The sequence below is a fragment of the Cynoglossus semilaevis genome, chromosome 11, assembly GCF_000523025.1.
Source record: "Cynoglossus semilaevis isolate Cse_v1.0 chromosome 11, Cse_v1.0, whole genome shotgun sequence".
Taxonomy (NCBI): Eukaryota; Metazoa; Chordata; class Actinopteri; order Pleuronectiformes; family Cynoglossidae; genus Cynoglossus; species Cynoglossus semilaevis.
Genome location: NC_024317.1, coordinates 7,563,606 through 7,577,196, shown reverse-complemented (window position 1 = coordinate 7,577,196; position 13,591 = coordinate 7,563,606). Strand labels below are relative to the sequence as shown.

Sequence of the window (13,591 nt, the reverse complement as noted above, 5' to 3'; positions counted from 1 at the left end):
TGTTGCGAAGGCAACCGTAGGATCACGGGCTACTCCTGAATGTTCCATTCCCACAGACTATACTGAGGTCACAGTAAACGTTCTAGAAATATTCCAGTACGGTATGGAATATTTTGAAGGCTACTGTGTTCTAGTCGTGTCTGAGGGTAAATGGTTTGGACTGGACCGGAAGTCTGATCAAGACATTAATCAACATCGTCTTGATGTTATGTAGAGATGTAAATAAATTGTCAAAAAGACTAAAATTTCTTCTCTTCTGATCGGAAAAAGAAGTTTGACAGCATTTCGTGTGTTTTTCAGATATCGTTTACCAACGCAGGTGTAGCTTTTTTTGAGGCAAAACTTTTTGTTAAGTGCCTAACATCTGTTTTCCCTTGTTTCCCCACCGCCAGTCATGTTTTCAATGAGAGCAGACGTTCATGTGTCAGGCTGGTTCTGGTCAATGGTGGCGACTGGGTGGCGCGCTGCTGAGTGTCAGTGCTGACAGAGTGACGGTGACTCTGGCAACCACACCAAAAAAAACAAAAAAAAACAAACATCCAACCTTCTCTCTAGAAATACAATTAAACGAGCTATTTCTCTAAATCAAAGCACGACTGCTGTCGGCCAGGATTCTATTCCCAAGTGAAGGTCTTGACAGTTTTCATTTTCCGCTCCAGTGAGCAGAGACGGCAGGTCTGTAAATGGTTTGTAAGATATTAAAGACATTTATGGAAACCAGTCCAATTCTCTGCCTCAGCTCCAGTTTTTAAGGGCTTGTAACAGAACCTGAGCCATAAAACTGTGGAGAAATGTTTATTCACAGCTTGTGTGGTTAATTTTTTGTCATTATTTATACCATGTGTTATTATGAAGTTTTTAAATAAAAGCTGACAGACTATTTCATCCAACTAAGAAGATACATGTTTTTTGTTTTTGTTTTTGTTTTTTAAAAAAGACTTCCTTCTAAATTAAGCTTATTTGCATTAAGCTGTCAGAAACCATTTTGGTGACACAATGAGCCATCGAGCTGCAAACAACCTGCACTGGGACTATTTTTGTCTCCCGACTCAGGTTTCCTCTTCTGGACTTCAAAGACTCCTGGAATCACTGCATGTGAAAAACAGGAGGCCAGGAGCAGATGAACTAATTTCCTCGCTTTACTTTATGAGGCCCTGGTTAGTGAGTAGAAGGACCTGGTTTAGCTGGTATTTGTTCTGGGTCTGGATCACATTACCTACATCAACGGGTCTGTAAAATGTCCAAAGGCTATAGACCAGAAATGGACATGGCCATTTGGTTATGAGACAAAGTCCAGGTATAAAGTCTCAAACACCTGTGATGAAAAAAACAACAAACAAATTCACAAAATATTAAGAGAAGCTGTGTTTGGCTGTCGATGATTACAAGCCTGATCCAATTACTATAAATGTAGCACAAAGATCCAACAGAACCAGGACAAGTGTTAAAGCACAAAAGCCAAGAAGTTGTCATCAGTATCTTTTACTAGTTCTGTTGTGTTACTGTGATCTAATCTGAACCAGGAAACCAGGAAATCAGGACAACAAAATCTGGGTTTTTTTAAGGTGGAGTTTTTCAGGTTAGGTTTAGAGACAACTGTCTTAAGTTCCCTGTTCATAAAAATGTTAGTTAGACATCACTCCGATAATGAAAATTTGATAACACAATGCCTTGGTTTTGCCAAATTACCTGGAATTCGACATAGGGTACTGAGACGTTTACCTCAGTTTTGGGGCAAACGGCTGCACATATCGGTATCAGTTGATATAGGAAACAGAAATTTAGTATTTGGACAATATTGGCAAAAAGTTAATATCGGACATCCCTAGAAAATGCCAAATGTATCATCTGTTTAGTTTGTACTGTAGATCAGACTGTGGGTAAACAGGGCAGCTTTAGGATCGTTGGTGCCACCCTATATCAATATCACTGGTCACATGTCTTTTATGAGACTTTTTTTCACCAGCTTCTCTCCTCAGCACCTGCACTCTAACATTTCTGTGAACGCCCCTGCAGGTGGACGACTGCTCGGCCTGGATGAAAACCTTATGTTTTGGTGCGTGTGCACGTGTGCGCGTGGGCGTATACTTATTGTAGGCGGGTGTGTGTGTGTGGTGATGCATAAATAGAGCGCTCCTCTCCAGTGTGTACAGGGCTACACTCAGCGGGACGCGCGCGGAGCTCTGTGGACCGTTTAAGGATTTAAACCGGAGGAAATATTTACTTCACTGTTGTCGCGTTAAAGAACGAGGGAAAATGTTCCCATGGAATTAACCCCACACTTGTTTTTATATAACCCTGGAGACGCACACGCAGCTGCATCTTTTGGAAAAGGTGCGACAATGTCGCAGAGGATGCTGTGAATTTTTTAATTTTTGATTTGAATTTTTTTTAGAAGGACGTCGGTGGATGAAGACACAATACTCTGTCTTCAGTTGGACGTTAATACCACGTTTGTTGAGAGCCAGAGAAATACGCTGTTCTGTACATAAATTAGCTCCACGTGATGCAGAGACTCACCTCTCCTGCTGCAAGGCGTTTATTGCGTCACGGTGGATGGTCTGAAGACAGGGGACAAGAATGAGACCCTGTGCGGAGCTGCTGAACGGTCCGTATCTGATGCTGCTAATCACTTATCTGTTCGTGGCTGTAACGCGCAGCAGTGCAGGTGAGGAGCATCAACACATCACAATCACACTGACGGCCCTCGTCTCTGTGGCGCCCTGGGCTGAAAAGGCCCCACTGCTAACTCTGCCTCTGCCCCGCATTACCCACTCCACTTGGAAAAAGTTTTTGTTCATATGTACTTCTATTAAACACAATAGCACAACCAGCACAGGATTGATTGAGTTGCATATAATAACAGAGAAGCTTGGTAGCTGCCTTGTTCAAATAGAGGATGGTGGGCCACTTGTGGCCCAGACAGAACCTCGGAGTGGTCCATTCTGTGGTCATATAAAGAACGTGGAGTAAAACTGAGAGAATCTCAATTAGCAACTAATTGGAAATTTCCTACAGAATTTCACCCACTGTAGCCTAGCAAACCAGCTTTGACGTAAAAAAAACACCAGGCTAAAGTTGATCAGTAGACCCTTAGCTTTTACACATTCACTGACCCTCCTTTCATTATTACAGTTTCCAGATGTGTGGACCGTGCCTGTAGTCCACCCATAGGGAACCTGGCCAGTGGGCGGAGCCTCACCACACTCTCAAACTGCTGTGGGAACTGCTCCTCCGTAACTCCCGACCTCTGCCCTGAGAACAAACACCCGTCTGCCCACATGAATGACAATCCCTTCTCACATCCAGCAACTTGGTGGGCCTCAGGTGCCGGTACCACCACTCAGGACCAGCACGATGAGATTCAGCTGGATCTGGAAACGCAGTTCTGTTTTTCCTATGTAGTTTTGGTGTTTCGGTCACCCCGGCCATCGGCCATGGCCATTGAACGGTCAGCTGATTTTGGAAAGACCTGGGAGACTCTTAAGTTTTTTGCAAACAACTGCAGTGAAGAGTTTGGTCTAGCGGATGATTTTAGCCTGCCAGGCTCCTTGTGCACATCACGGTACACAAGTGTAACACCCTGCAGTGGTGGAGAGGTGAGAAAATATACTGTACCTCCAAGTCATCGGTGTGATATCTCCATGGTTATATGAAATTACGTGTGGTCATGGGTGGCAAAAAAAAAAAAAGTTGCCATAAACACTGTTCTCTGTGTTTATGGACCTCCCACTTTACAAATGAAGCACTGCTTCTTAGATGTTACGGCCTAGAACATGTCAGTGTCACAGTTTGACACTAAAACCTAGTTTATGTTCAGTAGGAGTTTTCCAAAAATATAAACCAAAGTATCATGAAAAACTAACTAATTACCCCAGCAACTTTTAAAAAGCCAGTAAAATATATACTGATGATAATGTCCTCTTTTAATACATATGTTTTTGCAATTAATTGGGGAAATTACAGAGTGCACAGTGGAGAAAAAAAAAAGATAAAGCCATGGCTTAAATTCTGATTTAAACTCAAATATATATAGGTTTTATGGAGGTTGTTTTTTTATCAGCAGTCATGTTGTCAGTAATAAGAAGGTTGTTTTCTCATGTTTTTTAATCAGCAGTCATGTTGTCAGTAATAAGAATATGTCTGTCCACCAGTGACTTCACTGAGTCACTGAACTACTGTATCTCCTAAAGCCAACACACAGAAATTAACAAGAGTTAATTACTGGTGTCTCCCTCTCTCCAGGTGATATTAAGGACACTAGACCCCAGCAGTGCAAAAACACTGGACCCTTACAGCCCAGAGGGTCTGGCTCGCCTAACCCTCACTAACCTACGCATCAGACTGATTAAACCCCAGGCCTGTACTGGACCTCTGACCGAGCCCACAGCCTCAGCTTTGACCTCCACATCTACAAAAGAGAACTCCTCTGCACCATATGCTATTTTTACTCTATTGGCCAAAGGGACCTGTCTGTGCCACGGACATGCAGAACACTGTGTCTCACACCACGACGACAACCAACAGTCAAACCAGGACAGTAACATGGTGAGAGGATTTCTTTTCTGTTAAAGAGCAAAGTCCAGGCATAAGACGGTGTGTGTGACTGACAGATGGATTGTCCAATAGTTGACAATAACAACAATATAGTTGTTTAAAGTTGTCGTTATTTCTCTGAGGCCTCGATACTTAGTATCATAGTCTGTTGAACAGATTTTTGTGACCATCTCTTAGAGAAGATTTATGAACACACAGAAAACTGAAGTAATTTATTTTTACAGCCTTTGGAGCAGGAGATGAAGCTGTTAAAAGAGCATCTTGGTTTTCTCTTTAAAAAGCGGCTGCTCAATGGCACGGACACATTACTAATACGTCTACATGCAGTACACACAGCTGATTTATATGGTAAACATTTGGTTGTTAAAATATATTACGTTTTCTGGTTTCCCTGGGGCAATTTATGTTTCTACAGAGGAAATCTAGCCTTGTGTTTGACTAATGACTTAGTCAGCAATGATTTTCTCAGTAACTGATATAAAAATGCAACGTGGTGGCTGGATGGTAATTACTATTGCCTTACGTTCATATTTTGTTTGGATGGGACTTTTCTGCAGGATGAAGTGAATTATTTACACTGAATTCCCCATAGGTGTGAATGTTAAGAGTGAATGGTTGTTTGACTGAGGAAGTGTCCAGGGTCCAACCCAAGCATATATAAACTCTAATTTGGTCCATTCATTCATGTAGGTGTTTTAATTTTTGAACTCACGGATGGACACAACTGCCAGTTAAATTCATTCTATTAATTCTGGATTTGTTTGATCACGGCCTGTAGACAGCAGGTGTCGCTCATTTTTTGTTGCTGATGCAGGGTGAAGTAAGTGAGCAGGTCCAGATGTGTCTTACAGGTGTCTGGTAGGTGCCTGTGTACTCACCACACAGCAGGGGAGCACTGCGAGAAGTGTGCCCCGCTCTACAACGACCGACCCTGGAGGGCAGCCAACGGCAGCAGCGGGGAGCCCAACCCCTGCCAGAGTACGTGACTGCACGGCCATTACATCACTTCACTGAGTAAAAACAATTAGACAAGATGTTGTAAAGTGTGAGAGGAGGGCAATGGGGGGGTTACTAAAAATAAAATACTCTCGGAAGGTTCTTGTTAAGGCTGCATATGGGCCATAAACATGGACGCAGTTATTTTTCAATCAATGTCCAGCACTTTGCGCTGCAGGTGTCAGATAATACAGATTATTTTATTTTGTTAAGCACTTTTTTGTTAAGGTTATAACTTTTTAAATATTTTTATGAAAAAATATTTGTAATTAATAATGTTTTATTGTTTATTTATTATTATTGTTTTATTTATATTATTTTATTTTATCAGCAATATTCCTTGATGTACATTTTGAAAGAATTAAATAAAAGCTCAATTTCACCTGTAAATGTTTCACCAATTAAACATAAAACATATGCATTTGCACCAAAATTCACAAACCAGTGTTGAAGTCCAAGGAGGATGAAAAAACATATGTTTATGTTTGACTTAATAATTAATTTTTTTAGCCATGGTTTTAGTTGTTTTTAAGATGTTTTGACAACAGTTTAATCCTGGACTGCACACTTCTAACAGATTTGACCATCAGACTGTATTTGGTCCATGGTCCAAGAAAGGTTTGTGTTTTAGTTTTTATAGATTTACTGTGTTTTTGTGGATAACATGATTTATGGTGGTGGAGTGAGCTCATCATGACATGACATTAAAATAGTGCTGGCATTCTATTTCTTACTGCAGAAAATAATAAATATATAAAATTACTGTGATCGTTACCCCAGTATTTCCTTTTATCAGGTGCAGGGCTTCTTAGGTCAAACCATATGGTCTCTTCCTTCTGGTGGGATAGGACCAACGGACAACATTGATTTTTCACCAGGTGTTGAAAGTGGCATCTGCAATCAAAGAAATGAAGAAATGTTTTAATGAAACCAGCTGGAAATATGTAGTTTTACAGTAACATTTCATAGAACGACCATTTTTTAGTGCTTTAGTCATGGGTATTGTAGGCCTGGATCGCACATGTTGTCAGATACACTGCAACATACCTTGGTTTGTCAAATGTAGAGGCATTTGTTTCACTGATGACTTTCATACTGCAAGTATTCCTGAAGTGTGGCCTGTGTTCTATGGCAACAGTAACCGTGCTGTCACTCTCTCCTGTGGCCTCAGAGTGCGAGTGTCACGGTCACTCAAACAGCTGTCAGTTCTCTCAGCGGGCATGGCACTCTTCTGGTGGCACCAGCGGTGGCGTCTGTGATGACTGTCAACACCACACAGCAGGTCGAAGGTGCCAGCGCTGCCGCCAAGGTTACCACCGCCATCCATCCCGGCTCATCACCTCCCCCCACACCTGCACACGTAAGAGACATGGACTCATTTGTCACTACGGTAGTTGGTTCCTCTCAGTTGTTAAGGGTGAGCACATTTGATTATTTGATGGTCAACTGCTCAAGTCAAGTTTCTAGACAATTAAAAAAAATATAAAAATAAAATGAAAATATAATTTAATATCCTCTGAGGAGGAATAATTCTCTGTTGAATTCTTTATTTTCCACCAGGTAACAACCTGTTTCATTTCAATTTCAATAAAATTAAATTCCTACCAAATCTTTTAGTGACTATAAAAGAAAATAATAATATAATAAAATATATTTATATCAATTTTAGTTTTTGCAAAGCAGTAAGTCTGAAAGCATAGGGTAAACAGCACCATCTAATGGATCTTTGGTGTCATTGTTAACTGATGGTTAAAGCGTGTTTGTGGTTTGGAGAGCATTTGAATAAGTAATAGCTGAGACAGAACCATACACCTCTGTATCCTAGGCTGCCACTGTGATCCACAAGGCTCAGTGCTGCCTCCTCAGTCTGGAGACGGAGGACCATGGTGTCACCCCAGGACTGGGCAGTGCCAATGCAAACCAGGTGTAGGAGGAAGGAGCTGCAGTCACTGCCTTCGTGGGTTCTGGGGTTTTGGAGAGAAGGGATGTGAACCCTGTGACTGTCCTCTCAGCTGTGACCCTGATACTGGCCGCTGCTATGACAGGTCACTCTCGTTAGGTTTCCTTACATTTACACTCAAGTTTGAAATGTTATATCCAACAAAGAAAACATGTCAATTCATTTTGTCTGTTGTTTAATTCTGTAGCTACTCTACTAATAATCAGGTGTTCAATGTACCTGTTGGAGGAAAAATCCCAGACTGGGATCACGGGGTCCCCATTGAGGAAGTCCAGTGGTCAAAGGAACTTCCTGTCTCTGCTCTGCATTACACAGGTGAGAGTCCATTCACTCTGTCATGATCATACAGTGTAATCACTGTGTTCAACATGAGTGATCAGATCACAATGATTTTGATACAGGAAAGTGCAGCTGCAAAGAGAAGAAACTGAGAAGTTTGTCTGATCTCTGTAAGGCTAAACATGACTACGGTAAGACATTTTAATCAAAAAATAGCTTCTCCAAGAGTATCAACAAAATCTGGATTAACTTTACCGTGTGATTTTCTAATGCAAGAAGGTCAGACTTCTTTCCAGCAATAACCAAGAACATAAATGTCTGACCAAATTGATTTAGGGTTAACTAAACATACAGTATTTTAGATGTAAATTTATGTACATGTCTTTTTATGTTAAAAACAGCTCTATTTTGTGTCTGTGGATCTCCATTAACACGATAACTTCTTAATAAACCAAAAATCTACATTTTCAAGGAATTACCAAGCAGAAAATCTAAAGATCATTGTAAAAAACAAATAAGAAAAAAACTCTGATACCTACAATACCTATAATAACACTGTCCGATATTAATTTTTTTGCCGATATTGTCCAAACAATTAATAGCATTCTGCATACAATCCCCTTATTAAAATAAATTAAATGAGCTGCAATGCTGCCATCTAGTGACTTTTAATTTCACACACAGCCATTTATCCCAAAACAATTTTAAGCACATAATTATGCTAATATCAGGCTGATATTATCAGTTAGCCGATATTATCAGACATCCCTAATTATGAAGTGATGAAAAGACATCAGCTTTATGCTTTTGAGGGTTTTCGGGTTGCACACAAAACTTTGCTAACATGAAACCTTTTTCTCAACCCTGTCATCATGACAGTGATCAAGGTCAGTGTGCTTTCTGCTTACGACAAAGGAAGCCACGCAGAGGTTCAGGTCAAAGTTCGGAAAGTCCTTCAATCAGGCCAGGTGGCGCTAAACCAGGGGACCATCAGCATCTATCCTCTTTCCTGGACCAGTCTAGGTTGCACCTGTCCAATTCTAAATCCAGGTTAGAGAAGTGACAAACAGGAAGTGCTGATCATTAACACAGAACTACATAAAAAGTTCAACATCCCAATCATAAACACTTGGGGATATCATTGCTGCAGGAGCCACTTAAATATCCTGTCTGTCTGCAACATTTATGTCTTTTAGGATAGTCTAGCAAAATCAATGGTCAAACAGACGTACCAAAAAAAGAAGAAAATTCATGTTAAATATTTTTTCTCCATATCCAACAGGTATGGAGTACCTGCTTGCAGGTCCTGAAGAGGCTGGAACCGGGCGGTTACTGGTCACCATGCAAAGTATTGTGGCCCCATGGACCCCTCGACTTGGTCTACTTATAACAGAGGGCCTGAGGAGTGGGTGTCCATGAGCTTCACTCTACGATGTGTACACATACACCAGACATATATTTGTGCACAATGCAAAAAACAGTAATTACATTTTAAAAACAATCACTCAACATTATGACTCTTTATGTCCGAATGCTTGGGAGTAACTCACTAGGTGTGTCAAACTTTTATTGAACGCTGGACTGATCAGCAGTGTCCAGAGTACTAGGTCCAGGTGACTATAATATAGAGCGCAAGAAAACATCAACAATATTCTCTATACACACACAATCCTATGTGTTTATGTATATATATATATATTTGTCCTGATTAATTATATATAGATATATCAAATTAATCAGTACAAAAATCAACCTTCCTAAATATGACAAAAATAATTCTTTTCTGTACATGCCAGCATGTAGAGGTTGTTTGTGACTAATCCAACAAAAATGGATGGAATTATTGGATGTAAAATATGCATAATTCTGGCCTCTGCAGACTTCTTTCAGAACGACGAAAAAACACATTTTTAATACCACATATCCACTAGTTCAATTTGCTGCATGTTCTAATTATTGAAGTGTCACTGCAGAAGCTGGGCAGTCATTATATTTGACAGAAAATTCAAAAACAAGGTCAAAACCAAGAGTGATTTCTTTGTACTTTTTAACTAACACCTTGGTTCCACGTAGGCTAAATTAAATGTTACTAAAACAAACAAAAAAACAAAACAAAATTTAAACAGTTTGACTATAAACTAATATGAATTTCAAGTGCTTAAGGCCAGAATAAGAGGGCACTGACCACACTTTACAGAGCACAGACTTTACACAGTGTTGATTTATGCAGTGAGTCAAGACAACTGTTGTTCAAACAGGGACAAACCAGAACCAAAAACTCTCTACCATACGAGCACAATCCCACTTCATCACATCTATGTTAACATGTAAAACAAATGCGTAGATTTAGACCGAAGCACACTGTTGACCTTGGAGGTAACTCAGTATGAATGGGAAATTAGGCTACAGCTCAAATTAAGTTCTACATCAGTTTATCAAAATGCCCAATGTTGACAATCACATTTAGAACTCCTGTGTTAAAACCATGTTCTATAACTTTCTTTCACAGACTTTGCTGTACGTATGGTGAAACCCTATTCTTACTCTGAATAAACTGACTGAAAGAAATGTCTGCCACATCTCAAGTTTGTTTGTTTGCCATCAAGGATGGTCGCATTTAACATTGAAATTTATACAGGTGAAATCACGTTTTATTCCTTTTTGGGGAAATCTGCCAGACATTCCGTCTGCTTACCATCAACAAAATTATTGGGTGCAGTTTGACATAACAGGACAAAAACTTTCCCCCTATCTCCACATGGACTGTTAAAAGAAATAGTGAAGGTCCTTCATATGGAAAAGAAAATAGAAAAAACATTGTCTTGCAGCCTTGATTTCTTACCTGTGTCTTGGTTGATTTTGTAAATGGAAGGAAGAGAGCCAACTGCTAAATGTCCAGTACGTAACAGTCAGGTGTGTTTATAGCCAGAAAGTAGATATACTACTGGGGACAGAAATAGGTTGGTGAAAATGTTTACATTTTAAAATGACCTTTATGTGTATTTATTAAACCTTAGCTCATTTAGAAATGGCAGCATGGAATTTTGACTCTACTTTTGTCCGGTGACGTGAGGGGAGAATCACAAGAGTAACACTAAAAAACAAACAGTGATTTCAGATCAGAGGTATCGAGGTGATAACAACTACACTGACAGACAAGAGAAAAACACAGTAAACATCATCATTTCTGTTTCATATAAGGTAAGGCAGGCTGCATTGATTAGTTGATTAATCTATGACCGATTAGTTACCAAATAACTCAATTATCTCTGACAAGAATCCACTCAGTATAAATAACATATTAGAATAATTCTATCTATTTATATTCATAAGCCATACATTTTATGCTGATACTTTATTTATTTTAATTTTGGGCCAGAAAAAAAATCATAATTTTCCTGCGTTTCTATATTTTATAGATTAAACGATTAATCGTTTATCTTGAAATGATCACAAAATCAATTATGATAATTGATTACAAATAACCCTAAGGTTGACTCTCTGAGCTGATAAATGGTCTTTTGAGTGATCCATTATTGGTGAAGCCTACACTGCTGCCTGTTTGCCATGTCATTCTGTGTTTACAGCATCCTCCTACAATGACTCTGTGTGTCCAAATTCTGTCTTTGGTCTGGAACAGCAGAAGAGACTGATTAGAGATCCTCACAGTGAGTCACATATGCTGGGCAGTGGCTTGAACACAGAAGTGAAGCCTGTGAAAGACCAGTGGTTGAGTTTAGCTGTCAGTCTGGCTGTCTGTAGGTGACATGCTTTTGGGTGAGCGATCCGAGGTGGACTGGGCAGCGTCAGTTTCAGGTGATGAGGAAGAGCCTTCAGATGGAGCAGCACCGGACCCTATGTCAGGCTCCGCATTGGGGGAGCTTTCTTCGTCTTTCTCCTGAGGATAGAGGTCAGGATACTTCTGCATGCACTCCTGCATGTCACGGAAGTGGTCGATGCATTCAGAGCCCTTCACCTCTTCTTTGCTGTAGTGAAAGCAGGAAAACGCCTCTTTGAACTGAGAGCCGCACGGTCCGCTGGCCATGCCACCCAGACACGGACAGTTCCAGTTGATATCTCCATTTGGTAGGATGAGGCCTAAAGACACAAGAAACAAAAAGTATTGCAATTGAACAGAGAAGGACGAAAGGTGAAGATCTCAAAGGGGAGGAGAACCCCTCCTAGAGTACTGACACAATCCTTTTCTTTTCTGACACAGTTAACCTTTTGTTTTTTTGATTTTCCAAGTGTCTAATTGACTGACCTTGCTCCTCATAGGGATCGTCTGGGTCATCCGCAATCAGCTCAGCATTGCTGGGTGTTTCGTGGTCTTCCTTAGTCACAAAGATGATACGATCTTTACCTAAAAAAATGCAACAATTTTTACTGTTAACAACAAACTTATTTCCATTTGTATTTCTTTCATTCCTCTGTTGAAACAGTTTCCATTAATCAGGTAAACATTTACTTTTACATTTAGAAAATACGTAGATGGGATAGGGGCAGAGATCAAACATTATTGTGAAAACATTTAAATAAAGCACTACTTAAGACAAATACAACCAGTTTGAAAACGTTTACAAGCACAGCCGTTAAATGACCGCAATGACTTAAGAAACAAACTTTAGAATAAATAAAAAATTTAGAACCTGGTCATGGATGACATCCAGGACAGGTCAAGACAAACACGGTGTTATTGTCTATTCTCTGAATGACAGCGTACTCTGGAGGGCGCTCACTCTAAGTAAGTTTAACTTGAGTTTAACCCGGTCCTACTAACAGGAAAAGGCAAAGAGTCTCTCCTGTTTAACTGCTGTAGTATAAAACATTAAAAGATAAACAACAATTTGTGAAAACAGCTAATATACAGTGAAGTTACATCATTCGCCGTGTACCACTGAGCTCCCTGTTTCCTAAGAGTTAGCCACTTAGCTTGACGGCTATGCTAACTCGGTGACATTGCCAAGTTACAGATTAAATATGAATGAAAAAGCACCGCCGTTACCTTCTTGTTTGCAGTACGACATGTCTGCCACTTCCTGAGTCCTTCTAACTGTGTTCCTGAGCCAAGTTATGAGAAGTGTGACATAAATTACTTGAAAAAGACAATATTTTCATTTGACAAGGCACCCGGCATCCAGGAAACCTGTATACCCTCTGACCTGCCCACATGTGGTCGCAATGTGATGACGTCGACGACCCCAGCTCAAGAACTTAACCCTAACCGTCTTTCCGATTGTCATTTCCGGCAAATACATCTCGGGTTTTGAACTGGTGATACGTCTCAGTTTATAAAGATTTAACCATATGGAAAAAATATTACTGGACATCTTTTTATAGAAGGAAAAAAAATTGCATTACCGGTGTCTCTAGTTTCAATGTTTGGTAATTTCTTGACACAAGACATTTCAGCCAAAGCGAATTGCTTTTAATGTAAAATAATTAGGAAGAGATATGAAGGAATATTTTATACTAAGAATATTTTAGTGTTACGTCACATGGCTTGTGTTAAAGAGTTTAGGTAGGAGGTTATAGTTTTTTTCTTTCGTTCATTCTTTTCTTACTCTGAAGCACAAACAGTTAAGGTAATAAAAGTTTTTAACACGTTTCAGAAAGGTCTCATGAGGAGCACTATGCAAGTATTTCCAGATAGTATATTTCACTTTCATTGAATTTTTTTAAGGTTCAGCCAGCTAGTCTACTACATTTTCTTACTGCTTCTGTGGATAGTTCTTGGTGATTTTTGTCATGCTGGCAGATAAAGCACAGACTGGGTTCATTGCTGAGTTACTGTTACTA

General features: G+C 39.9%; 2 protein-coding genes across 3 annotated transcripts; one reads left to right on the top strand and one right to left on the bottom strand.

Annotated features, from left to right (window-relative positions):
* On the top strand, nucleotides 1–9,887 carry LOC103386163 (netrin-4). 2 transcript variants are annotated; one of them, XM_017036743.2, is made up of 10 exons: nucleotides 1–2,608; nucleotides 3,136–3,599; nucleotides 4,246–4,548; nucleotides 5,409–5,535; nucleotides 6,725–6,913; nucleotides 7,379–7,598; nucleotides 7,701–7,828; nucleotides 7,915–7,983; nucleotides 8,672–8,842; nucleotides 9,075–9,887. In XM_017036743.2, the coding sequence occupies exons 1-10, from the start codon at nucleotides 2,581–2,583 to the stop codon at nucleotides 9,209–9,211; spliced, it is 1,836 nt and encodes a 611-aa protein (XP_016892232.1). In that variant the 5' UTR covers nucleotides 1–2,580; the 3' UTR covers nucleotides 9,212–9,887. The 2 variants fall into 2 exon arrangements, with proteins under 2 accessions (XP_016892232.1, XP_008318528.1); XM_008320306.3 differs by having other exon boundaries at nucleotides 3–2,668.
* Nucleotides 9,888–10,426: 539 nt separating this feature from the next.
* chchd4a (coiled-coil-helix-coiled-coil-helix domain containing 4a) lies at nucleotides 10,427–12,989 on the bottom strand. Its single transcript, XM_008320307.3, has 3 exons — nucleotides 12,798–12,989; nucleotides 12,057–12,155; nucleotides 10,427–11,890 (listed from the first exon to the last, which is right to left on the bottom strand). The coding sequence occupies exons 1-3, from the start codon at nucleotides 12,817–12,819 to the stop codon at nucleotides 11,529–11,531; spliced, it is 483 nt and encodes a 160-aa protein (XP_008318529.1). The 5' UTR covers nucleotides 12,820–12,989; the 3' UTR covers nucleotides 10,427–11,528.
* Between the last annotated feature and the right edge of the window lie 602 nt (nucleotides 12,990–13,591).

Coding starts and splice junctions, on each gene's coding strand:
- chchd4a (XM_008320307.3), bottom strand. CDS start 12,819: ATGTCGTACTGCAAACAAGAAG. Junction 12,156..12,797: donor GTCGTACTGCAAACAAGAAG/GTAACGGCGGTG, acceptor GCATTTTTTTAG/GTAAAGATCGTATCATCTTT. Junction 11,891..12,056: donor CGATCCCTATGAGGAGCAAG/GTCAGTCAATTA, acceptor TTGTGTCTTTAG/GCCTCATCCTACCAAATGGA.
- LOC103386163 (XM_008320306.3), top strand. CDS start 2,581: ATGAGACCCTGTGCGGAGCTGCTGAACGGTCCGTATCTGATGCTGCTA. Junction 6,914..7,378: donor CTCCCCCCACACCTGCACAC/GTAAGAGACATG, acceptor TCTGTATCCTAG/GCTGCCACTGTGATCCACAA. Junction 8,843..9,074: donor CTGTCCAATTCTAAATCCAG/GTTAGAGAAGTG, acceptor CATATCCAACAG/GTATGGAGTACCTGCTTGCA.